The following is a 27,242-nucleotide window of genomic DNA, read 5'->3' on the forward strand; positions in this document are numbered from 1 at the left end:
CCCTCAAGAGTTCTGGTTCTTAGAAAAGCCTCTGATGGGTGAAAACTTGAAATTTCCACCTGATAGAAAACCTCTCAGCCTTGGAGCTCTATTGAAGAGTTCCACACCAGAGATGGAGAATATTCCAAAGCAGTCAGATATGGCCAAGGAACAGGCTTGTATCTGAGTCTCACTTCCTGACTTGGGTCTTAATGTTGTAGACACAGAGACATAGTTGGTACCTCAAAGAGGGTAAGAGATGGTTTATTCTTAATTCAGATATGAGTGACTGTGGCTGGATGGGTTTAAGGTTATCCCCAAAGACATCTTCCATTGTGAAAGTTATTATGAGGCATTTTATTACTTACAGAACAAGAAAGTTCTAAATCAAGGCACTTCCGAAGTACATTGATAGGGTTTACCAATAGGTGGGTCAGAGCAAGGAAGCTCTGCTACAAGTTTCAGATGCCATCTACTGACATTCTTAGCTTTTTGGATTGGTAGAAGATAATTGTTTGCTAAAAACACATTCTAAAGGTTATTCTAGTCACAAGGATGTCAGGTCAAACACAGAGGTGGGCAATAAATGGCTTTTGAAGGGACTAAAAATAGCCCAAGATCATTGGCTTTGGCCTGGAACAGTTTAATTCTATGATTGTGATTTTCACTCATTTGGCCTTGTAAAATATTTATTTTTTTTTCCTGGAAACTTCAGTTCACAATGTGAATGACTACTTAAGTCTCATAGAGCAGTGCTAGGTAGAGAGATTTATGAGTGCAGGGAAAGCCTGTGGCCATGAAACTATGAATCAAGCACCTTGGAGTGGAATTGTGTGACTTCACAGGAAGATATGAACTAGGCCTAGTTGCCTCAGATAGGGCACTGATAACTGTAGGGAAAATGGTCCAGCCAAAGAAACACACCCTGAGAAGAACCACACTTTGGCCCTGCAACTAGAACGAAAGAAATGTACCCTGACCCTGAAAGCAGTGCCAAAGAAACACACTTTGTCCTTGGAATCAGAGCCAGTGAAAGAAATACACCTTGGCCCTAAAACTAGAGCCAAAAGGCTAACTAAGACCAGTGGAAGAAACACTTGGCCCTGAAACCAGAGCCAAATATGACCCTAAACCTGTGCAGAAAACTAACCAATCCCTGAGCAGGAGATTTAACCATCCTAAGCTCAGGGATTGAAGTCTGACCAATCCCCACCCTGGAAAAACTCTGCCTCCTAAGAATCCCTATATAAATCTTGTTCTGCTCAACTTGTGGCTGTTCAGGCTGCCTTGCTGTCCTCTGCCACCCTGGCAGAAGGCAGTGGCTCTGCTGGATTCTTCCCTCCCAATAAATCTCTTGAATGAGGTTTGAGTGAAACCTTCTTTCACAGGAACAGAGACGACCCTGGCAGAGCAGAGCAGGGATGTACCACTTTTCACCGGGGAACCTTCTCCTTGATGGGGGAAGTCCTTCTATGTATATGTTTGTCTTATTGGTTGATAAATAAAGCACTGTTGGCCAATAAGGAAGCAAGATAGGTAAGGCTGGAAGTCAAAGAGGATTCTGGGAAAAGTAGTAAGGAAGAGAGTGCCATGTGGTGATCCCAGGAAGATAGGACATTAAGGCCAGCATCCTTGGTAAGGTAAGTCTTTATAAAATATATGGATTAATGGTTATGGTTGATAATTAAGATTGAGCTAGCAAATAAATCCTAGTCATTGGCCAGCAGTATTGTAACATAGTAATCTCTGTGTGTTATTTGGGGGCCCTAACGTGACAGTGGAACTCAGGCAGCTGGTGGAAAGAGTTATAGTACATTCCCTGGCTAAGCAGAGTTGTTAGACTCTGCTCTCTGGGAGACTGGAGCCAAATTGTAACAACTTCACCAGAGAAACCCTCTCGGGCAGGAGCAGAGCTGATTCACCAGTGAAGCCTTTCCCTGAAGCAGGGCTGTAAGCTATTATGCTTACTGTGGCCTGTGGTATTCCTTGGGTCACAAGTGCCAGATTACTTTCCATCCGAGCTGTAACATTCAGTATTCTTTGGCTCCCAGGTGCCATTAACATTCAGTATTCTTAGGCTCCCAGGTGCCATGATCCACCTCATGCCCCGATCTCCCTCATCCCCTCCCCATCCATCTGATCTGAGCTGTCAAAATGCTTACAATAACAAAAAAAGAAAAAGAAAGTATTCTGCCAAGTCTAGCCTAATGAACCAGTGAGTTTGCTGGGTCTACTTATAGGAGCATGGGTAAGGGGCATGGGTGACTAAGAGGAACATAAGTGGCTCATGTCAGCTGCATTAACAGAAAGCCCATCCCAACACCAGTGGTGATTCAGGAAAGCTGTGTCTCTGGAACTCACAGAACAACTTATAGGCAGTTCTGTGGGTCACAGATTTCCCCTCCTCAGCATTTGTTGCTGCTTCTACAACCTGGGGTTGGAGGGAGAGAGAGACACATTCCACATCTTGTAAATTTCAGGAGCTTGCTGGACCTTGTAAGATTCACTTACTTCCTAACCCTGTAAATGGCACTATGCAGTAAAGAGAGTATAGAGAAAGTGTGGGAAATGATGGTCTAGGTTGGTTGGGGGAGTTGGGGTCAGGTCAGAAATCAAAATAGACAGTAATATGTAGGGAGCCGTCCCTGCATTCTCCATTACAAGATGGCGCCTGCATCCGGAAGGCACCGAATGGTAAACAAGTTAGTGCGCAGGTGCTGGGTAACTTTCCATCCCTTGGTCTCTGCCTCTCCCCTGGCGTCATATGGTCCGATGAGCTGCAGCCAGTCAGGGGGTGACACATTGGAGGCGGCGGTTGCCAGCCTATATAAGGGATGGGTTTTTGGGAGTTCGGGGTCTCCGCTCTGTAAGCTTATGCTCTCCCTCTCAAGATGCATTAAAGCTTTACTGCAGAAGGATCCTGAGTGTCCTGCGTCGTTCTTGCTGGCGAGACGGTAGCGCGGGACAGTAATAGACACGTTAGAATGGGTACGCATGTGTGAAATTCCCATTGAGGCAGATGTGGAAGCCTTGTGAAGCTGTGCACAGAAGGATAACTGGCCCTGCCCAGTATTACGGGCACCAAATAATATGTATGACATCTGTATAGCCAGCTTTCCTCTGCTATGTCAAAATACCTGAGATGGATAACTTGGAAAAATTACTTATTTTAACTCATGGTGCCAGAAGGTTCAACCCATGTTTTTAGGTTTTGTTTTGTTTTGTTTTCCTGTTGCTTTGAGCCTATGGTGGTACTGTACATCATGAAAAGAGCATATGCGGGGAATAAAATGCCTTATCATGATGGAAGCTGGAGAAAGAGAGGAGAGGGAGAGGAGAGAGAGAGAGAGAGAGAGAGAGAGAGAGAGAGAGAGAGAGAGAGAGAGACTAGAGTTCATATAGCTCCTTCAGGGTAAATCCTCCAACAGCCTAATTTGTACTAGACTCTATGAGCTAAACGTTGTACCACTTGCCACTAGCACCACAGGCCAGCTAACAAGCCTTACCACTTAGACCATAGGGAGAACAATTAAGAACCAAACCATTTGTGATTTCAGTGCTTTATGCATCTCAGTTGTCACGGATCACAAAGGTATCTCATGATCTTATGACCACTTAACACATGTCAAGCTGATGCAGAAAAGCTAAGTGACTTGCTCAGTACCAATCAGAAGGAAATAGACAGGAACTTGAGTTCAGATCTCCTTGACCTAACTCCCACCATACTTTTTGAGGTCCTAGGTTTCTTAAAACACCATTAAAAAAAATAACTTCATGACTATCTGAAGAATCATTTTTCAGCCTAAGCAAGGCTGCTGGTGACTCCTACCTCAGATTAAACCACTCTCCAACTCCCAACCTCCCTTAACTGTATGAGAATAAATGGGTCTTCTTTTAAATCACCAAAAGTTGGGTAACTTACAGTAATTAATACATTGCCCCTCGATTAAGCCATGAGGACAAGAAGAAGGGTTGTGTGAAGGGAGGAGGAAACGACTCATGGAAAGGCCCATGTATGATACATGTATGATAAAAAAGAAAGTAGATAGAATTCTCTTCTGGCTCAGAGAATTGTATAGAGGTACAAAGGTGAGAAAGAAAACTGGATCACAAACATTTCCTTACCTCCTGTCTTAGGGCTGAAGTCATCAAGGTAAAGCTCTCTGACACAGGTAGCAGGAGAATAAAGTTCCTGTTTGGATGGATAGGAAGCTAATGTCTTCCAGGATGGTCTGTAACAGACTTGAGTTCTCTCTTATAAGGGACAGAAAAGACTTAACAGTCCCCATAAGCTTAGAAAGTAAAAAGAGGGTATCACTGAGAATGTGACTTGGCAATCTCTAGAGAAGCTGTCACTGTGGCCAGTCAGTTGAGTGACCCAGACCAGGGTCACTGCCAGATATAAGAATATCAGTTTCCACAAAAGCTGAGGAGAAGCCTGGTCAACAGGAAGGACCACAGAGCCACATGGAAACCAGACAGACCCTACACTAAATATTAGGAAAACACCGAGGCATTGGAAAGACCCATCACACACACCCAAGAAACAGCATGAACTCAGGAGTTCCCCCCATTGTTTCATTGCCCATAAGGCACTATCTTATGAGCAAGAAAACTTGGGATAAGAAAAGAGGGGAAAATATTAGAAGTGTTTGTCAAGCCCCAAGAGATAGTGTACTAGAAAGATCATAGAAGGTATTTACCAGATTGAATTTGCTTTTTCCTCCGTTCTAGTGGGAAGTAAGAAGGGACATCCAAGGACACCCACATATGTTGTAAGAAACCTCAAAGCCTTGGATTCTTGGCAGATCAAATCTGGTATAAGCAAACATGTGATTGTAATTCAACTGAGTTGGAAACATAGACCTGTGGAGGTACAGACAGGTCAAATGGCTCAGTATGCAACCGTGCTTGCCACTGTGCCTGATGATTTGCATTTGATTCTTGGGCCCACATGGTAGGAGGAAGAAACTAACCCTGAAAGCAGTCCTCTAACCTCCACACTTGCATGACGGCAAGCACTCTTTACACACACACACACACACACACACACACACACACACACACCACATAACTGTAATTTAAAAAAAAAAAAGATTTGTAGGTGTTCAAGGCAGTTTTATGCCGAGGCTGGAACATAGAATCAGGGAGACACTTGGAATCAGTTACCTCACATTAAACTTTCTTGTTGCTTTGACCTGAGAGAAATGGTTGAAGAGAAGAAGATTCTGTTTGCTTGTGGTCTCAGAGGTTTCACTTCATTGTAACGAACGGGAAGAGCATGGAGCAGGAGAACAGCTTCAATCATGGCAGCCAGGAAGGAGAAAGAGAACGCCTGCACAGTCTGGCTTTCTCCTTCTTCCCCTTTATTCCACCAGAGCCCCTGGCTAATAGGATGGAATGTGAGAAGCTTCCCACAATCAGGGTAAGTCTTCTCTTCTTGACTAGTGCTCCCTGGAAACAGCTCCCTGGAAACAAATACCTGAGCTGTGCTTTACTCACCTAGGCACCTCTTCATCCAACCAAGCATGCAGTCAAGATCAACCAGCACATGGCTCATACTGTCTTCTCTGACTTGCCTGCCCCTCCCTCTAAACTCCAATGACTGGTATGGAGAAGTCAGCCCATGACAGACACATTGGAAAATTATACTCCTTGCCTCTATGTTAAAGAGCCCTCACCAAATCACTGGCCCAAATCCTTGTAATTTATAAAAACAACACACAAAAACGGGAGCAGCACTTTTGTTTTGTAGGTCAGAAGCCAACCCTTGTTTTATTGAATTGTGTACAGAAGACGGGAAAGAAAAAGGATCAGAAAATCTTGTGATGATGTACACTGGAGCATGTGCCACATCCAAGCTCCTTTGCCCTGGGCTATCGTACAGGCTGTTCTTTGGAATTTTTACTGACGCCTTATACAGCCCAGAGTTTCACCCCCAATGGTCAACCAGAGCTATGACACTCACATCACTGTAAGTTGGACAAGATCTGGGAGATCTTCTCTTCTATTCACACAGTTTTCTCTGGTGAAATTCAGTTCTTGCAAGTCCTGGAATCTTTTAGATGCTTTCCAAGCAGTCAAGAAGACAGTTCCCTGCCAGAAAGCAAACACTACTCACCCTCTATTGAGGTATATCCCTGAAACCAGAAACCTTTCTGTAGCCAAGGTATGTCATGGGCAAAATCATACTTCAGGTCCACACTGAGTCATATACCATATGTACAGATGGATGCTAAGAAAAGCATCTCAGTGGCCTTGCAGCTGGTTCATTTCATGTTTCTCTCAATCCAGTCTTTGAAAGGCAACACCTTGGTGAAGGCTGTGGATAGGCCATTGCTGCATGTCTTATCATAGCTCCAGCTGACCAATCCCACCAGATGCCAGCGTGGCTCAGGGGATGCTCTGCCTGGGAAGGACAAAGTAGCGATGCCCCCTGTCTCGGCAGTACAGATGTCAGGAGTTCCAGGGTCTTGGCTGGCACAAAACATGTTGTCAGTGACACTAACTGGGATGCCATGGTCTTCATGTTGTTCTTCACAGAGCAGTGAATCTACTACCCTGACCATTCCAGAATGTAGTGTGTCATTCTTAAAACCAGGGCTCCTCACATCTGCCAGGATGTTCCATCCAGCCACAGTGATGTGGGACTCCTGAAAGGAGGTACTGAGGTCCCGAGTGGTAGCCAAGCAGATAGGTTGGACACGGGTACTGATGCGGGCCTTGTCTAGGAGCTTCAGAATGGCGATGTCAGTGTCAAGCAGGATAGGGTCATAGTTGGGATGAGGAATGACAGCAGAGATCTACAAATGCAAGGGAGAGATAGCAGTGGTAAATAGCCAGCTCCAGTGTGAACAAGAAGAGGCCAGTTAGGGATCAAATTATTGAGAAAAATTGTCTTAAGTACCAGCTACAATTATTTGAAGATACTTTGCTCAAGGAATCATAAAAAATAATCACTACATTTTCAGAGTTGTCAAATCAAATGCCTACTGGGGCCTGGAAGGTGGTATTAAATAAGTGGAGTCTACAGGTAAGGCCGTAGATGTGGGTGTTTATGCTCCATCTAAAGTGGGCAGATGACGTTTTGTCCCAGACGATAACTGCTGTACAAAGATGTGATAAGCATTCTGAATTTTTCCAGAGAATGGACTCCAAGTCTTTCTTTGAATCACCTCAATCATTTAATGGTCAATCAACGGATTAAGAACATTATGCTAATTACCACAGACCCACAACTGGATTAGGTGAAGAGAATAAGAGACTACAGATTTTCCACCCTAAATGGCATATGTATATCATATCCTGTCCTCCTAATTCTCGGAGATCATTGCAGGAGAGTGGGTGGGAAGACTAAAGAGCCAGAGACGGTGGATGACTTCAAGGTCACAGTCTTTTCTGAACACAAGGAAGTTGCACATATGAACATATGGATATTCCTTTCCTGGGGCTTTGGGGATTCTATTAGGGATTACAAAACCTGCGCTAATCTGTGAACCTGAATTCCAAATTAAAGACAATAATAGTGTTGATTTTTTTTTTAAAAAAAAGAATACTATGCTAGAACTATCCATGTATAAGCCCTACATGCTAGCACTACCCATGTATAAGCCTTACAAGTTACTGGTTTGCAGTCTCTGGTCCACTGTAAGCATTTCACGTACCTTCAAGTCAGTAAGATAGAGCTATGTTTCCTAACAACAGTCCCTAAGACTTTGTCCACAAGAATTTCTCAGAATACTCTCTAAGACCTTTCCACAGTATACTTTCCTAAGTATTTTATTCCTTGCTAGTCAATGTTTTTGACAGGAGCATCTAAAAACGCATATTCCTATCTCTTTGATTTTTAAATATATAGTTCCATTACTTAATTCTGTTTCCCTGGGGGTTTCTCTTAGGAAATACTGTTCATGACATACTGGTCAGCCCCTTCCATTAGACTATAGAAAATAGCCATGTTTGGTTCTTCTCTCTCTGTTTTCTATGGATAGCCTATTGTAGGGGCTCAATAATGGATAGATAGATGGATAAACTGAGGCACAGTTAGAATGATGGGTAGAAGAATGGATGGACAAGTGAAAAGTATAGGACAGGGCAGATGGACAGAAGGATGAATGGCAGGAAGGTACAGAACAAGTGAGAAGTATTGCAATTAATAGAATCCTGGAAAAAACAGTTTCCTCAAGGCCTACTTGTGATAATTCCCAAATCCAAATATGATAGACAATTAGTTCTCTTTTTTTAATTCAAGAAACACCTATTGATTTGTCTTGATCTGGGTAGTTGAGGCACAGTAACAAATCACAACATCCCCTAAACAAATCATTTCAAACAGAGATATCCATTAAATAAATAGCTTCATCAATGTTTGGCATACTGTAGTTTATGTACATGCTACTAGATAAAGTCAATGTATATTTTATTGTAATGTGAATGCCTTTCGAGGACAAGAGTAATAAGGGATACCTGGCTCTACCTTGTTTTCAAAACAAGCAAAGGCATGAAGGACAACTGAATAGTTTGCTAACTTTCCCTGTCCAGAGTCTGTCAATATGAAACTCTGAGCCCCTGTTGCACTCTAGGCTCTGGGATAGATACTGACAAGCTGAAGTGACAGGGCTGACACAGGCTCTGCTCGCCTGTGCTCATAGCTGGTTAAGTCAAAGCTCCAGTTTCCAAGAAAGCCGTCTCTCACCCGTAAGTTCTGGATGGTCTTCTCATCCCGCTCATCATCCCTGTAGAATTTTCCCAAGACAACCTTGAGGTCTGCTGTCTTGATGATGGTGACCCTGCCCAGGTCAGTCACACAGTGGGCAGCCACAACCACAGTACGCTCATTCACCAGGGCACCGCTACAGACCAGGAACCACGCCCCTTTGTGCAGCCCACCATCATGCACACCACTGGTCCTTCGGTAGATGGCTGCCTGCCATGGCCATCGGGTCCCTTGGGTCTTTGGAGAAGCAACATTCTCGATTTTTCCACAGACTGTGGAGAAAGCATCAGTTTAACAGGATTAACTCAGACCATTCCCATCTGAAGGCAAATGGGTCACTCAAACATGACAGCACAAATCTGAAAGGGAAGACAGGATGGAGGTGAGAACCACTAAGTAAACCAACCTGGTTTTCTCTTCCTTTTAATTTAATTTAATGAATGTCTATATTTGTATATATGGGTTTATGGGTGTGTTAGCACACAGACACATATGTGCACATATGTGTGAAGATCAGTAGTGAATGCCAGGTATTAATGCCTTCTTGATTTCCTTCCACATTATTCTTTGAGACAAAGTCTCTCCCTGAACCTGCAGCTCAGAAATTTGGCCCAACTGGCTAGCCAGCAAACCCCACGGATCCTTTTGTCTTTGCTACTCAGAACTGGCATCATAGGTACATGCCACCGTGCCCAGCCAAACTCATGTCCTCAGTACTTGCACAAGTACTGCTTACCTGTCTTCCCCAGAACCCCTGACTTTGGTATTAATCAACTATCTGACATGTAGTTGGTTATAAAATCTAGAGTTAAAAGTGAATTCTTTGTAGTTCAGTGAAACAATAGGACTTTGGACAAATTTTTGGCCCCTTAGATCCTTGGTTTCTTTGCCTAGAAAATATGCAGAGAAATAACTATGACTTTAGGGGCTTTTTGAGAAGACTGAAAGGGATGATGTAACAGACAAAATCCCTTGACTGTCTCCCTAAGCATGACCACAACAAACTCAGCCATACTATTCTGTTTCCACAAAGAGGATAAAGGTGGTAGGTGAGAATGTGCAAGCCTCTCATCTAGGTTCCTATCTAGTTACCTCCTTTATCTACTATCACCTCATCATTTGATTATTGGCAGTTCTTTAAAAGTCATTGGATAATGAGTGCAGAAATGGAGCCTTAGCAAGGTAGCCAAGATAACATAGGCAGAGGTCTTCTCACAGCTTTGACTCTATCCCCACTTGGTATTTAATTGTGGCTCTTTCCCTTTTCTAGATATGATAATTTCTCTATAAGAAAATATTCCTCTAAGGGTTAATAAGTCAATTTCTCTTGAATAGTAAGTTTAAGCCAAAAGGAGGAAGCTCTTGTTGTGGAACTCTGGAGGTCTCCAAACCAGGGAAAGCAATAGAAGACCATCCCTTGTTCGGTTAAACTTTCCATAAAAGCCTTTAACAATATAAGCAACCTTTCACAAGTGGGGTTGGAAAAGGAAAGACGCTAAAACTCAGATGAGCCTGACTCACTTGGGATACAAGAAGGGGCGCGCCCACTCCACTTCCCAGTTCTCAGGCATGTCCTCCTGCTGCTTCCCAGGCGGCGGTAGAAGGGTGAGATGCACTCATACTGGAGCTGGGTATGCAAATGTTGGTACCCAGGGGGCAGGTCTCCAAATGGAAGGACTGGCTTCTTGGTAGAGGCATCCTGCAGTTTCTGCTTGCTGAAGGCTGCAGAATAAAGCTGGTGTAATGGTGTCTCCCTGGATCAAGGCACACAGGACCACAGAAAGAAAAGCAAAGCTTTAGCATCCAATTCCTGCGCTGCTGTGGGTTACAGGAGGGAAAAAACCTCCCATTTCCCATTTTCTCTCTTTGTCCTTTTCCCCATCTTTGTCTACCCACTTCCTCCTTTCTCTTCCCTCTGGTTTCTTCTTCCTCTCATTTTCTCCCTCCCTCTTACTCTCCCTTCTTCCCTCCCTTCCTCACTCTCCTTTTGCTACTGAAAACACTCTCTTATGTCACTAGATATTGTATTCCTTTGTTCCTGGCATGCTTCCAAGCACCTAGGGTTTAAATCAGAATAAAGTCTGACATAATATTGCTATCCAAAGGTACACTGTGAGTGTAAGTGTGTGTGTGTGTGTGTGTGTGTGTGTGTGTGTGTGCGCGTGAAAGAGAGAGGAGAGAGAGAGAGAGAGAGAGAGAGAGAGAGAGAGAGAGAGAACACATTTAATTGCAAAATTAAATAGGAAAAGGAGTTAATTTGAATGAGAGAAAGCCAGGCACATTCTTTTCTCTAAACATTATCATAATGGGGCAATATTAGGAATTGACTTGAACTAAACTGTGTTGATACAGTAGCTTGATTTGGCAATTAGCAAATGTAATTAGTTCACCTCAGAGACTTGAACTTTCTCTCAGGCAACACTGCTTGTGAGAAATACAAAAACTTGCATGTAAATGTGAAAGGGGGCCTTAAATGAGCCCTGAAGTTGTGTCCCCTAGAGATGTTCTCTGGGGAGAGATGCACATATCTTGCAGTTTGGGATTTCTTTACATTGGTGCATAATGGCTGTCAGTCTGCAAACTGAGATTCCTTCAGGAACTGATGTCTTCATCCCTGTGTAATAATGAATAGCAAATGAAGCCCAGAGAGCTACTTGTGGTGGACGGTTGCTTTTGGAATTCAGTAAAGGAAGATGACACCCAAGATAGTATTTAGCAGTCACCATTCCCACCCTAAAGTCTCTACCATATCAATCTGATGTTGTTTAGAATGAAATCTATTTCTTGTATCTCAATGGTGTTTGGCTCAGGAAACATTCAGTCCACATTGACTTCGTTCAACAAATATCCATGCTATGTTTACATCCAGGTCTGGGAGCTTCTGAATGTGCAGTGTGTCTACCTTTTGGTACTGAAGCTACTATTTGTTTCGGGAGGCTGCAGAATATAAGAATACCCCCACTTCAGCAGCTGTCTTCCAAAAGACACTTCACTACATTTCAGGTTTGCTTTCCCAGTTGCAGGAGTCACCTAGCACCTTGCTACCCAATCTCCCATAAAAACTGCTGTACCAGTAGGAAGCCCTATTGTCTCTTTCTGTAGCTCAGGATCCCTGTACAGGCATCATCACCTAAGCAGGGTGTCTTCTTGGGAGCCAGTGGATTGCACTTAGCAGAGAGCCCACCCCAGGGAAACCAGGGAGAGATGAGAAATGAGACAGTCTGCATTCTACTGCCTTTGTTCCCAAGGGAACGCCTTGCCTGGAGGAAGACACATATGGAAGCAAGCCTGAGCTGTGAATGGTGATCTTCACTGGAGGATAATCCAAGTAGTTCTGCTTTGAAGAGGCCTCTTGTTCAAGGCCTTGGAGGAAGTTGCTTAGCTTCTCTGAACCTCAGTTTCCACATATGCAAAGACATGTTAAAAAGATGCAAGTAATAATAAAAAGTGCCCAGCTTCGGAAATTATCATGAGAACTAAATAAACCAACCTATGGAAAGTGATAGCAGCAACAGCTGGCACACAGCAAATATGCTGTCAGTGTCATCTGTCAGTGTGGTTTTCACCCTTATAGAAATCCTCCAGGACCATTATTACTCTTGTTTTCAAATGAGAAAATGAAGGTCCAGTAGCTTCAGGAAATTGCTTAAACATAACTAGGATTAAAGAGAGGCAGAGGCAGATTTTGAACCCTTGACTGCCTATCAAATTTATCCATTCAAGAACTATCTACTGAATGGCTTCTATGTGGCAGAGGTAGAATCAAGCAAGTAAACTTTAGCATGAACAAAGCAAGCAATATTCCTTTACTTGAAGCTGAAAGTTGTACATTTGAGGTGGAAGCAGGGAAAGGAGAGGCGGGAGGAAGGGAGGGAAGGGACTGCCAAAATAAAATCAGAATCATGGTGAAGGTCAGAGAACACCAGGTAATGGAAGAAGCAGCCTGATGTGGTATCAGGATACATATGTCCTTGTTAGTTTTGTTTGAATGACAGCAGGGTCTGGGGACGTAGTAGTAAAGTGTTTATCTAGCATATATTAAGCTCTGGGTTAATTCCTCAATACCATAGAATATTTTTTTAAATAAACAAGAAGTCAGAGATGATCTCTTTGCTGAGTAAGAAAAAAAAGCAGAGAACTGAAAGGGGGAGTGCCAAGCCTCCATGAGATCAACAGAAGCAGTTTCCAGACCGAACAAGCCATAATTCTGAGACAGAATTATGCTTGGACTGATAGAAGAAAACCAAAGATGTCTTTGCAGCTTCAGGAGAGAAAGTAAGAAAGAAGATGTAGGAAGAGAGTAGAAATGGTCTTTCTCACCACAAGGTGAGCTTCTTCGCTCTTCCCAAGAGAAGCACTGAGTATGCACAAGAGTTCACATCCCTCATCAGGATTGGTCACTTATCTCTAGCTCCACCAGTATGTCTCATCTGGTTGGTGACCATCAAGACAGTCTTCCTAAACCCTAGCAGGCTACAGTATTTGGCAGGATTGCCAGCTCCTAGAAGCTGCCATAATAAAGAAGCAGTCATTTCAGGAAGACTAAAGTACTAAACTCCAACTCTTCAAAGATTGTCAGGGAAGCCTCGCCTCTTCTCATCGGCCATCTGCTTTCCCACGATCCAGTAAAACTTGTACCTCTTCCAGGAGTAGCTACCTCTTGGCCAAAAGCAGCTGGCTAATGAGCCTCCATCTAACAAGCCCCATTCTTTCATGACCCGCTAGCACTAAATGTCCCTAAGAAATGCCAGACTGCCTTTGGCCAAACACAAGTGGAGAAGGGAGATAGTCATTAGCCCTGAAAGGGGCTTGTTCTCACCTTGACTGAACCTGCATCGAGAGGACTCTCCTTCTCACCAGGTCCGAGATCTTCGGTTCCCGGCAGGCTAGAAACAGATAAACCATGCTGCATGATCCTTTCCCATCTTCACTGTTCACACCACACCATCCAGAATAATACCTGGTCCCCACCTTTCTGGATACCATGCATTCATTGTCCAGTCTCAGAGGCTGAATGCTTTAGAAAAACTTCAACAGTGCACTTAGCAAGATGTCAGGTGCTTTTCACCTTAACCTGCCTCTGAAGAATCCAATAGTCCCCTCTGGGGAAAAAAAAAAAAACAAACCTGTTCTGCCAAGGTGATTTGGGACAGTGGCTCTTCATAGATTAGGGCCATCTGTTCATGGGAATGGTGTTACCAAACTAGATCATAATGGGATAAAACTCAAAGTGAAGTTTCCAAAATATAGCCTACAGGGGGAATTAAGAAGTCCTGTTTAAAACCAGACCACAAGGGCAATTATAAATAAATCCCAAGTAACCAACCATTCCTTGCCCTGTCTCTGCAATGAAGGTCCTTCGCAGTCACAGGAGGACAACCCGGAGCCCAATTCAATTCACTGAAATCTTTCTTTTTTTTTCTTCCAGGGAAAACGAATCCTTCCCATCTCATTTTCCCAATCTAGCAGCCAACATTTGTCTAATTAGCAACTTAGAGTACTTTGGTTGTATTAATTTGTAAGAGAAAAGTTGACAAAAACCTCCAAGGACATATGCAACACCGTTCCCATACTTAATGAAATAAAACATCAGGCCCTGTGATGGGAGGATGAAAGTCGCTTCTGGCGACAGTCTAAAGTGATTTAGCCCTTTCACATTTATCCCTTTTCCTCTTTTACTCCCTTCTCCATGATTCAGGTTGTTGACAAACACCCAGCAGAGAGAGTGGAGGGTGGGGGCGATGATCTTGACAATCTAGGACACGAACATGCTTTTCTTTTCGGTGAAGGCGGTGTCAGCCCAAAACAACTGAGTAAAGTCAGGGAGAAACTGCATCTCCACTGTGATGGGGGGGGGGGTTCCAGCTTTGCTACACAACAGTCCAGGGGTCTTTGTTCCCAGCCTAGATTTTAGATGTTACTTTCTAGACTGGCTTGCTTTGAGCTTACCATAAGACAGATGCTTCCACACCACTTCTTCTCCTGTCTTTCATCTGGAATACCATCCCAGCTCCTCCTAGCATTCTTAAATACCTCCTGACCACTATGGAACCTAAACCTCACACCATCTCATCTCCTCTATTTCAGGAATACTGATCTCTCTCTCTCTCTCTCTCTCTCTCTCTCTCTCTCTCTCTCTCTCTCTCTCTCTCTCTCTCTCTCCTGCCCATTAGGTGTTTCAAAGGACTGCTATGTTTGTTTTCAGCCATCTACATCTGTTGCCTCCCCTTATAGGTGGCCAAGAACATGTACTTATTTACTCTTTTATTAGAGGCATGACAAAAGCAGCTAGGCAAAGGCTTACAAATTCTATCCTTGGATTTGCATATCTAAAACTCAGCCTTGTCATCTTCCCCAAACTGTTCTTCTCCATCACCTGAGAGAAGATGAGAGTGGGGTCCTCTTGTGGTCCAGAAAAAAAAGTGAGAGTTTTAAAAGATACCCTCCAAGAGTCACAAGTGGTTTAAGGGTGAGCCTACAAGAAAACATTATTCCAAGGGCTCAAAAGCAGGCAAGGGAACTGTCAAAGAATTACAACATCTCTATGCACATCTGCGGACTCTAGTAACATCCCTGGGTTACCTTTTACGCAGATGGGCTGCTTCCCTGACCACTCGCCATCCTGCTGGCAAGTTCTCTTCTCATTGCCACTGAGAACGTATGAGCCATTACAAAAGAATGAGATAACTGTGCCAAGTTTTACATGGTGCTCATTGAGAAGCCCGGGACCTCCTGTGATTTTCTTGTACCCATTGACTGGGTCCCCAAGGGCTGAGCAGTTTCTTTCTTCAAGGACTAGAAGTGGAAGAAGAAGAAAGAATTGTTAAAAGTCTGAGTCATCCGATTTCAGAATAGCCTCTTCTCACATTTCATTGAATTAAAAATACAGTGACAGAAAGCTAACAGCAGTGCTTAGAAGAAAGCCTGAGAGGAACTTCATCACACAGAAGCATGTGGTAAGTGTGTCTTCGCCTTGCTTTATGACTTAAATCAAGAAATCATCCATTCTAAACATGTATCAGTTGGACACTAAATCTGGGCCTTAATGACACTGTTCATTTCTCTCTCAAACTGTAGAAGCTGGGAAAGCCTGAAAAATGTACATATGCCACGTAGATTTTTCAACTAATACATCTTAGTTTTATTTTTTGGTGATACTGTCATATGTTTCATTTTCTAACAGGCAATTAAACCAGATTCTCCCAGTTTCCTACTTATGTTGGACTCAGGAAGTAGAATTGAGTTCCAACAAGAGTGAGTATCTAAAATGGACTTAAACTTCATTTTTCATCTCCAGGAAGAAAACAGTATGCTGAAACTTTTAGGTTTCTTTTTTTTAAATGGTGTTAGGGGAATTGCTGGAGAGATGGCTCAGCAACTGGAAACACCAACCTCTCTTCCAGAAGACTAGGGTTAAATTCCCAGCATCCACATAGTAACTCACAACTGTCTATAACCCCACTTCCAGGAGGATCTAACTCCCTCTTCTGGGCCTCAGGCATAAGTGTAAGCGGTTCACAGATGCAGGCAAGACACTCATTCGCACAAAATAAAATAAAACAAAAATAGAACTATATACTATAATTGTAGATCTAGCAGACTTCCCTGATCTCCAAATAGAACTTTCCATCTGCACAGTTAACAGTCATTACAAAAAAATGTCTATTCTTTCATTTCTGTTGGACACAGACTTAAAGTCAAAATGGCATCAACAGCTATTCTGGGCATTTCAGCTATGGACTGGAAATACTCTATTGGATATGTAGCATTATTGTTTGAAACAGATTATGACACAGTAATGAATATGACCAGCCTAGAGAAAGACAGTGAGTGTCCTGAAGAATACCACCTTTAATAATTGAATTTGGGAACAATGCTTCCCTTGGTTCTTTTTAAAAAATAATTATTTTTATTTTAAGTGTATAATGTGTGTTTACGTGTGTGTGTGTGTGTGTGTGTGTGTGTGTGTGTGTGTGTGTGTACTGTGTGTGTGTGTGGTACCTGCAAAGATCAGAAGAGGGGGATAATATCCCTTGAGCTTTTGGGAGCCCCCATTGAAGGCCCTACCCTGCCTGGGGAGTGGAGAGTAGATGGGGTGGGGGGTAGTGGGGGGGTGAGGGAGGAGGGGTGGAGGTGAGGAGAGGGAGAAGGGATTGACATGTGAAACAAGCTTGTCCCTAATTTGAACTAATAAAAAAATAAAAAATAAAAAAAAATCCCTTGAGCTGGATTGTTGGGACCCACCATGTGGGTGCTGGGAATGGAACCTGGGTTCTCTGCAATAGCAACAAGTGAACCATCTCTCCAGTGCCTATTCCTGGTTTCTTTTCAGTCATTTCTTCCAAGGAACACACACATTCCTCCGGAGCAGTCCCCAAGTAACGCAATTGTACATTCTGCAGGCCTTTCTCCCTCTAACTACCCCAATTACCTTCTCAGTAATTTACTTACTTGCCCCCAGGCAAGAAGAGAATTCCCATTCAGATAATACCTCTAAAATATTCAAAATTTAAAAATAAATGAACATTGTTTCATGTGCCACTTGGAAAGATTGCTAGAACCAGCCAAATGAGTGGTTTTCCTCTACTCAGAGACTGTCCAGGCCATATGGCAATAGATCAATCATAATCTGTGTGCCTTGGGGTTATGTAATATAAACAGCTCCCTTGTGAGTGAATCCTAAGCTCCTATTTTAACTGTAAGAAAAGAGACCTCACTGAGCAATCTGTTCAAAAATACTCAGATGGCATAACAAGGCACTCCACCTCAAATGGACTCAGAAAACCTCAGTGCTGCTTTCAGGAATGACTCTGGTGTGGGAGAAATAGGCAGGGGAAACAGCCAAGGTTGTTGCCTTTGTCTGGTACAGATACATTCAATTCTGAACACACAGCCAAAAGGCCACTATAATAACAAACACAGTGTATCCCACCTGCATGTTTAAAACTGTGGAATTAGTCATGACATAGTAATTGTGAGATTTTAAGTCAAGCTACTGGCCTTTCACAAGATTTGGGACTGAAATACCTGGGTCTATGCTCCCATATAGTAGCAACCAACTGGAGTTTGGGGTTGGATAAGCAGCACTTTGCCTATATGGGACAGAGCTATTCACTTGGCCATGACCCCCAACTTGACTACCTAGCTCTAGCTTTTACTTAAATCTGTGGCCAATTTGTCAATCTGAGAGCTGAAGTGTTGTTCTTCATCCATTTTGAGCTTTGCTCATGGCCAAGAGAGACTGGGTGGTATTGAAGGCCAATCCTGAAACAGTGAGAACTAAAGAGATAAGCTGAAGCCACATCAACTTCAGCAGAAGGTAAAGAAATCCTTTCTGCCAAGGATTTGGACAAGTGAACCTGAGAGCTGGGTTTTCTTTCCTTGGAAGGAGGCACTTTCATAGTATGATAGACTCCCACACTATGATTTAGCATGGGCTAGACCTTCAGGTATCATACATCTGCTACATTTACTGTGGGTTTGAACACTGAGGAGTTCTTGAACCTTCAAGCCATTCATTTCTCTTGCTGAGGAGGCTTTAAAATAAGAATGAAAGAGAAGCTAATTTGGAATATGTCACCATCTCTACCCAAGCTGTGAGGATATGACTCTATTTTCAGGATTCTTCAATGTGTACATTTTACAACATGACGTTTGTCAAAAAAGGTCATATGTAAACTTTTCATATAGCACATCTTACTTCTGAGCTAAGAAAAGCCACAGTTAAATCAACAGAGCAGCTGAAACTTGGTGAGAACTCAGGACAGAGATTGCATATATAATGTCGCCAGGATAAATCAAGCATACTTCTAAGAAAGGATCCAATGGAATATTCAGTGGAGTGAATACTGTGACTCCCTCAAATGCCCTGTGTGGAAATCCTAACTACTCCCAACAGTGTGGCATTCAAAGGTAGAATGTTGGGAAATAATTACATCATGAAGATAGAGCCCTCGTGAATAATGTTACTGCCTTTATAAAATGGAATCCAGACAGTTCTCTCTTCTGCCTTCCTTCATTTGAGGACTCAGCAAGACTGCAACACCTATGAACTGGGAAGTAGGTCTTCACTAGACAAGTCATCTTCTAGTGTCTTGAAGTTGGACTTCCTAGCCTCTGTATCTATGAAAAATAAATGCTAAATCACTCACCCTATAGCATTCTGTTGTAGGAACCATAACTGACCAAGATGGAAGACAAGACCACATTACTACAAACTAAGAGAAACAAGCAATAGGAGCTTCATTAAAGATCTAGATAATGTAGTTTGTGATACCACTTTAAAAAGTAGCTATGCTGAGTATGCTCAAGAAACCAAAGACAAGATTGATAACTTTATCAGGAAACAGTAAGCCTTGAAATATAATCACAGGGAAAATCTAAAATGGAAAAGTATGATGATAAAATAAAAAAATTCAGTGGATAATTTAATAGGAAATCTAATGAGGCTGAAGAACACTAATAAGCTGAAAGAACACTTGCAAGAAAAGAATGATAACTAAGCCTAAATGTCCAAAGGTGAAAATATATAGGAAAATAAATATTTATAGAAAAGCAAATAAATATGTATGTAAACTCGTTTTCCTAGATGAGAGGAGAGGCAAAATGGAAGAGAAGTGATGTGCTAAGAGAGAGTAGCATATAGACGTACATATATTTACAAACTAGTGAGGGAGTGTTGAATAGTATTCCTCTCCATATTCTGAACTTTGGGTAGTTTACAAATGATGAGCTTCCAAATTCAAGTTCACTCAGACTTTTGGGTACAGTGCAGTGTCTGTACTTTGGCATTTTTAGTCCTATATAGGAAAACCTTAAAACCTTACTTGTATAGCAAACAGACCCTGGACATTATCGTCTCTTCTCTCCCATTCCCTGTATCTTCTGAAGCTTCACACCAAATTGTGATGATTTTGACAGGAAGTCTAAGTCTTGGTCTACCCACCGTTGGTTCTCTTCATTTAGACATCTCCCTGGTGGGTATACAGAGGTCCTACCCACAGGCTTCAAAGTAATTCCTAATCCTCCATGTGTTCTCTTTTTAGAAACCTTTATATCTCAACATTGGACAGATTCATGATTCTTTTCTGTTTGATTTTTTTCAAGGGCTTTATGTCTCATTCCACCTCAGTGGGAAGGATACTTCAGACACAGCCAATAGAGAATTTAAAATATCTCTGTCTCTGGCTTAAAGGAGCTAGAGCCCCTGCTTTGCTAAGTAGAACAGCTCATGATTAATAATAAATAGCCTTGTTCCTTTTGATACTCAGCCTGGGGACACAAACACATTAAATTCAGCATGCCCTTATATGCTAGTGCATGAACAAACAGTCACCAGAAGGGCATTTTTTCTGGAATATTGTTTCAGGTGAACAGGCTGTCTATATCCTTAGTCCCTCCCTGTCTGAAGGGCACTGTATGAGGTGGTTCATTATGATTCCATTTTGCAGGCACACATATAATGACTTTAACTGTTCTTATTCTGAATTCTACAGGAGCCCCACCAGGTTCCTCATATCCCTATACCAACAAGAGAGCTGCCCTCTACTTCTTGAGGTGTGTCTTGCTGCTCAGAGCTGGCACCACCGTCCTTCAGAGGACCGTCCTCAGGTATGAAAACCAGCTTGCCCTACCTTGATTTTGTCTCACTCTTTGTCCAACCAAGGGTTGCCAATGTGGTGGGCATGTTTTATGAGTTGTAATTTACACTTCAGAACTCTGTGGGATCAAGCTGCATTTGGGAATTCAGTAGAAAACACTCTTGGCTGATTTCCTCCCCTTTCTTGTCTTCTCAAGTTCCCTTACTGTCTGATCCTAGGAGTGCTTGTTTTAACAAAAACCTGGTCCCAAATGCTTGATCCAGGAGAAAATAACCTAAGATAGCTCTGCTGTTTTCTTAGCCTGAGGCTCCAGAATCTCTCATAACTTTTCTTGACTCTGCAGACAATGATGGGAACCTAGTGAGTAATTGTCACAGAGCCATCATCATGGCTGGGTAATGAGTTCTTGAAGGAAGGTAAACAGGAAATTAGAGGATAAGGCCTCCAGAAGGGCTTCCAGCTTCCATATACACTCTCATGCTCCAAGGCAGATCCAAAGTGGTGTACCCAAAGTGGTCAGGGTAGACAATGGGATTTCTCAAGATGAATAATGAAGTCTTGCTCAGGATTCTCCTTGATGATGCTCTATATAATATTATTCTATACAGCCTGTGTGGCATGAAGAAGGCCCCTGCGATGACCAATGCTGAATTCCAATTTATAGATCTGAGAGCTGGATTTAAGTTGATTTAGGGCAAATAAAGTTACGTTGTTCTTCTGATTGGTACAATGAGAATCACTACTGACAGCTGAGATGACCAAGGTCATAGATCTATAAGAAATGGACATGAATGGCAGCACTGTACAATATGTCAGGACCTTGTGACATTGTCTTCAGGAAGAGTGATTCATTGGTGCACACAAATAGCACCACTTTCCAACATCCAAATAAGTAACATTGACTATCACAGAAGGAAGTTCATACTGGAGCTGCCTCACTGCTCCTGATAGTTAGCAGGCCCTGGGACAGAGCCCAGCCATGGAAAAACAACCTGCTCCCTCTTCCTTTATATCATTTCCATATAATATTCCTGTCCACAAAAGAAATCTATTTTATGAATGAATCTACAATTTTAATGATATACTAATTGTCTGTGAATATTTATTAATTTTCTTTTGCTTAGATCTCCAGGCTCTAAATTCATATTTGTAGACAAGACTGGTTAAAAAGCTTTCTGTGAACAAAGAACCAACTTACTTTGTCTTTCCAAAATCTATCAGGTCATTTGTTGGAGAACTGGGAGATACTGATCAATCACTACATATTTAACAAGTGACCCCCACCCATGTCAAGCAGAAAAAGGCATTGGCAGATATTTTTCTGTGTCTTTTTAAAAAACAATTTTATTGTTTGAGAAATACATACATGAATATAATGCATTTGGATCCAGTCTACTCCCTAATCCTTCCCTATTCCACTACCACTACCTTTCCCTCCAACTTTATGTTCTCTCTCTCTCTCTCTCTCTCTCTCTCCCTCTCCCTCTCCCTCTCCCTCCCTCCCCCCTCTAAGAGCTAGTCAGTGCTGCCTATGGGTATGGAACCATCTACTGGATTGTGGGTGGCCTTTCAGGGACCGCATCTCTGAAGAAAACTTATTCTCCTTCCTCCCAGCAGCCATCAATTGCCAATAGGTTCTCAGCTTAAGTGGGACTTCATGGACCCCTCCCCATCCATGGTAGAACTAGCTGGCTTGATTCTGTGCAAGTCTTGTACAGTTTCTGTAAGTTCATATATGTAGACAGAGTGGTTTTTCTATATCAAAACCAGAAGCACAAGTGATGTTAGTTCTGTCTTATTCCACTAAGACACTTGGGTGCCCAGTCTCTCCTCGACCTCTCTTGAACACTTACAAATAAAAAGGACTCATGGCATTCCATCAAGTTATTTATTCTTTGGCTCTGATTTTTACCAAGCAAAATCTTTCTCAATGAAGAAAACCCTTAGCCAGGCCTGGTAGCACGACCTGTTATACCAGGGACTCAGGAAGCTAAGTAGGGGAATGCTGCAAGTTCAAGGCCAGATTAGACTACAGAGTGTGTTCGGTGTCAGCCCAACTTAGTCAGGCCCTGTCTCAAAATCAAACGTGGGAAGAGGTCTGGGGATATGGCTTGGTAGCAGGATGCTTCCCAAGCACATGTGACATCCCATGTTCAGCCTCCAACCCTACAAAAATGAAGAAGAAGACTCCTAGTTCAATTAGATTGTTTTAAGGGCTGTCACCGGAAAATAAAAACTTGGTTTAATTTCTTTAGGCTGACTGACACAATTCATTATGATAGAGAAAAAGAAGACACAACAAGTGGGGGTGTGGGAATAAATATATAAACCTTTTTCATTAGCATCATTTTGCCTATGACTGATGTCTTTATTCTAAAATCACATAAAAAAGATAGTATGCTGTCTGTCTACCTTTCTATCTATCCATCTATCTATCTACCTATCTTATCTGTATGTGCACACATATGCACGTGTGTGTACACTCACATAAAATATATCTTTTTAACAGTTTATAAATCAACAATACAGATGTTTCAGATTTTGACTACCCTTCAAATAATGAAACCCTAAAATACATGCCACTTGACATTGATTGAAACCTTATCCAATATTTTAGAAGTAGGTGATGATCTAATTGACTAACCACCACAAGCCCATCCCTTGTCAATCTGACACCCAAACACACCACTTTTAAAACATACCATGCCACTCCTGCCCCCATAAGAATCTTGTCTATCTCATAATGCAATTCAGTTCATTCCTTAAGTCCCAGTAATCTTCATATTCTCACTACTGTTCAAAAACTCAAAGGATTGTTTTGAGACTCAAGGCAAACTCTAAGACATATGAGCGACTGTGAAATAATAAGAAAAAAACCCTCCATACTTCCAATATTGGCACAGAGTTAACATTCCCATAAAAAGAGAGATGAAACCAAAGCAAGCCCAAAATGCAGCACAGCAAAAGTCAAACACTGTAGTTTCATGCCCAGCATCTGGGGAAAATGCTGTCTTTCTGAGCTCCAAAAAGTTGGGAAGCCCTGGCCTGTAGCCTTCTGTTTCACAGCTCACATAGCCACATCACCGCCTCTCCGACCTCCAAACTCCATCACCAGAATTTCTGGGCCTCTATTTTACAGACAGCAGATGGTGGAGCTTCTCAGGCTCATAGTCATATAATTGTTTGTGTGTCTGTCTGTCTGTCTGAATGTATGTATGTATGTATGTATACACACAAACACATACACATACACACACACACACACACACACACACACACACACACACACACACAAGCACACATATACATAGGATATAGAGAAGAAAGGAGGCTGGGTCAGAATAAATGTTTATATCCCTAGATATACTGTTGGTGACCTTGATCTAATCTCCTCAACACCTTCTCTTTTTTATTGTTCTTATTCGCTTTTTATTACTTTAAATTAATTATTGTTATTTACATCCTTCTTGATTTCACAAAATGGTCTATAGTGAGTCACAAAATGATGAATGAAGAAGCATATTTGCCTTTTGGCAAATGTTAGTCATGAAGTATTTGTGAAAGCTGAGTTACCCACTGAGCAAAAGTTGGGGTTGGTGTTCTCCCTCTATGAGGGTTTCTGAGCATTATAACAAAGGACACAGACCTGAAATCAATGCAAGTCATCATCTTAGCGGTGGGAGCTAGGTTAGAGCCTGTTAGTTTTAATTCCTAGCCACTCTTCGCATCTACCCAACCTCACCCATCACCAAAATCAAGGAAAGGGCTCTGTTTGGACAAGACATTAGCCTTCTTACTGAGGTTTTGTGATTCTAAAACCCGACTCAGCACCAAGCCAAAGAGACAAGAGGATGGTGGCCTCTTTCTCTTCCATGCTTTTTCTTATTGGGTTCATGCTTCAGTTTGGTGCTTCTGAACTAAAGCAAGGGTGTTTTACTCTCTTGAAGGCCCACTAATGAAATAATGACACCAGCTAATGATATAACCTTGACAAAAAAATCTCTTTTTATCTCTTTCCAGCCAGTAGGATTCTGCTTCCCTGATGTTTTCCAGCCCACTGTGGGTGTGAATGAGGTGCTACCCATGTGAAGTTGGCTTGGATGGCACACACTGTTATTTATTCATCCGGCAGCAATTTGGAGACTAGGCCTTAATTGGCTATTTGATCTTAATCAGTATTGTCTTGGGGCTCTAGTACACTGTGTCTTTCAAACACCATTTTCCGGTGTTTGGATGGCCTATTTAAAACTGCCTGTGTCCAAGAGACGGTCAACATTGACAATTTTTCAGAAAGTCTTAGTTGTTTAATTTTTTGTTCAAAATCAACCTGGCATATTACTGTAGATGAAGTTAAGTGGGCCACTTATGTGATATGAAAAGCTAGATGGATATAATAGTCTTTTTGGTTTTCTCCAAATTTCAGAAGTTTTTGAGTCATCATCAAGATGGATATATGACTGAAGAGACAGCTCTGGAAGTAGCAAGCCTGAGGACCTGAGTTCGAGGCCCAGAACCCACATGGAAAAAGTACATGGCACATGCTTCTAATTCCAGCACTGGAGAAGAAGGGACAGGAGGAACTCTGAGGCTTTCTAACTAGTCAGGCTAGCTGAATGGGGAAACTCCAGGTCAGGGAGAGACACTCTCTGAATAACAAGATAGATGGCCCCTGGGAAAGATGCCTAAGGTTGACTCTGGCTTCTACATGTACATCTGGACATGTGCATATGTGCACAGACACACACACACACACAAACACACATATGGAGATACACACAGAGACACAAACACATGCAAACACACATACAAGAAGAACTGGACACAGCAGTGGATGCCTGTAATCCCAGGACTTGGAAATTGAGGCAGGAGGATTGCACACGAGATCAGCCTAGGTGACATAGTAAGACCCTGTCTCAAGAAAAAAACAAAAACAAAAACTTGTTTTTTAGCACATGGATGCCAACAAGAATGCCTTGGAATTTACAAAGAGGACATTTTCAGCTTTTGAAGTTGGTAGAGACCAGGTAAAGAATGTTCTCCAAGGCAGGTCTTTAAGAAAGACAGGAGTTTTTTGGCCTGTGTCTGGGGCTGGAGTTGCTCTGGGGCTGTGGCCTCAGGAATGCTTGTTCCCATTTCAAGTTAGTTCTTGTTTGTTTGTTTGTGTAACAGTCCTGACTGCCTTGGAACTTGCTTTGCAGACCAGGCTGGCCTTGAACTCACTGAGATCTGCCTGCCTCTGCTTCCTGAGTGCTGGGATTAAATGTGCCATTTCAGGTTAATTCTTTGGTGTCCCCAATCTCCATGGGCACACATCCGATTCCAGCTCTAGTGGATTGCCTCTCAACCCAGGAACTACATAAAATCTGCCCCCTGTGTTAAGTCCTGACTTAGTGACCTCATCTGCCAAAACAAAAGCCAAGTGGACCAGGACAAGGAGCAGGCAGGTGGACACAGAGCTTGAGCAGACCTACAGCAGGTGACCCTTATGATGTGGTCAGCCCCATCGAATGCTTGTGAGAGCAGTTCAGCTAGTAATTTCTAGTTCTTCACTCATTTCCCCATTATTTGGGGAAACACACTGTTTGCTAATCTCTGACCAGGAAAACACTCTCCCCTATTACATACCCTACATGAAACAAGAGACAGGAGGAGGAAAAGGGTTGAAGAGTAGATGGGCATGATCAATGAATGCTATATGCATGTATAGAAATATCACATAAAATCCATTAATTATACATTAGGAGGGAGGGGAAACTGTGGTTGGGATGTATTGTATGAGTGAAGGATCCATTTTCAATAAAAATTTTAAAAAATCTTTCAGCTAAGTCAGAAAGAAATTTAAAACTTAGATTATTTTATGAATGAAATTAGACTATTATAAAATGAAGTGAAAATAAGAAATCAAAAATTAGTAGTTTTTTTCTTTCACATACCATATCTTAGTGAGATTCTATCCTAATGTATCATTTACATCATGTCAGTAGTCATTACTATAAATAATATGGAATATTTAGTGATTTATTCACTAAAACTTTATAATAAAATTTAAATGACATTTTATTTTAAAAGGGGCACTTATAAAACGATAGTTCCTATTACTCAACTCTGTCTCACATGGATCACAAAACTTCATCCCCGCAAACACCATGAGAACTACCTAGTATTATTTTTCTGAAATTTCTAACTAGGAAAATGGAGGCTCATACATGTTAAATCACTCATTCAAAGCTGACTGACTGGGAAATGCAGACTCACAGCCAACCCAAAGACATCCCGCCTTGAATTCCAAGACCTTCAACCTGGTGTCCATCACCTCTCACGAGACAAAGATGTACCACCCATCTCCCATATGTTTGGGACGAGAGAAGTCTTTGGAAGTGAGAAAAAAGGCAGTGAGTCCATTTTTTAAAAATGCCTCACCTGCGGGATCTCAGGACAGCTTACATCAAACCCCACTATATTTCATTTACCCATCTATGATGAGACATGGCAGCTGCCCACTAGGGGTCTCCTACATTCTGTTCGCATCAGCATTCATGTTTCCGTAGACCCTCCCAAAGTTCCCAATGGCTCACTGGGATGAGAAACTCTCAGGCTGCTACTTTGAAGCTCAAGAATAAAGTGTACCTCTCATCCTGCTCTTTCTCCTGGTCCTTGGGACAGACCAGTGGGAAACCTTTGGGGACTCCAAAACCCCAGTGCGTTCAGAGTCACCGTGTTACTTTAATTGGTGAGGACTGATTTGTTTTGTTCCAAGGAGCGTCAGAGCCTGCAGTGTGAGCATTGTGACTGAAGATTTAGCCCATTTCATCGGACTTCATTAGGATGCAGAGGGAAAGCCCAGCTCTGTCAACTGGGCCAGAGGAACAAAGGCAACATGGAAATTGGAGCAGGCGATGAATCTCTCACTCTCCACTCTTTCAAAACAAGATTCGGACCATTTACTA

At 42.3% G+C, this 27,242-nt stretch overlaps 1 protein-coding gene across 1 annotated transcript in view; it reads right to left on the minus strand.

Moving 5' to 3' along the window:
- Window positions 1–5,727: 5,727 nt before the first annotated feature.
- The window catches only part of Pamr1 (peptidase domain containing associated with muscle regeneration 1), an 82,072-nt gene continuing 60,557 nt past the window's right edge, over window positions 5,728–27,242 (minus strand). Inside the window, exons 7-11 of the mRNA XM_027422388.2 lie at window positions 15,278–15,490; window positions 13,515–13,581; window positions 10,217–10,449; window positions 8,675–8,967; window positions 5,728–6,782 (exon numbers count right to left, since the gene is read on the minus strand). Of these exons, the coding sequence (XP_027278189.1) occupies window positions 6,249–6,782; window positions 8,675–8,967; window positions 10,217–10,449; window positions 13,515–13,581; window positions 15,278–15,490 (1,340 nt within the window). The 3' untranslated portion in view covers window positions 5,728–6,248. The remainder of the gene's footprint in view (window positions 6,783–8,674; window positions 8,968–10,216; window positions 10,450–13,514; window positions 13,582–15,277; window positions 15,491–27,242) is intronic.

The sequence above is a fragment of the Cricetulus griseus genome, chromosome 6 (genome assembly GCF_003668045.3).
Source record: "Cricetulus griseus strain 17A/GY chromosome 6, alternate assembly CriGri-PICRH-1.0, whole genome shotgun sequence".
Lineage (NCBI taxonomy): Eukaryota > Metazoa > Chordata > Mammalia > Rodentia > Cricetidae > Cricetulus > Cricetulus griseus.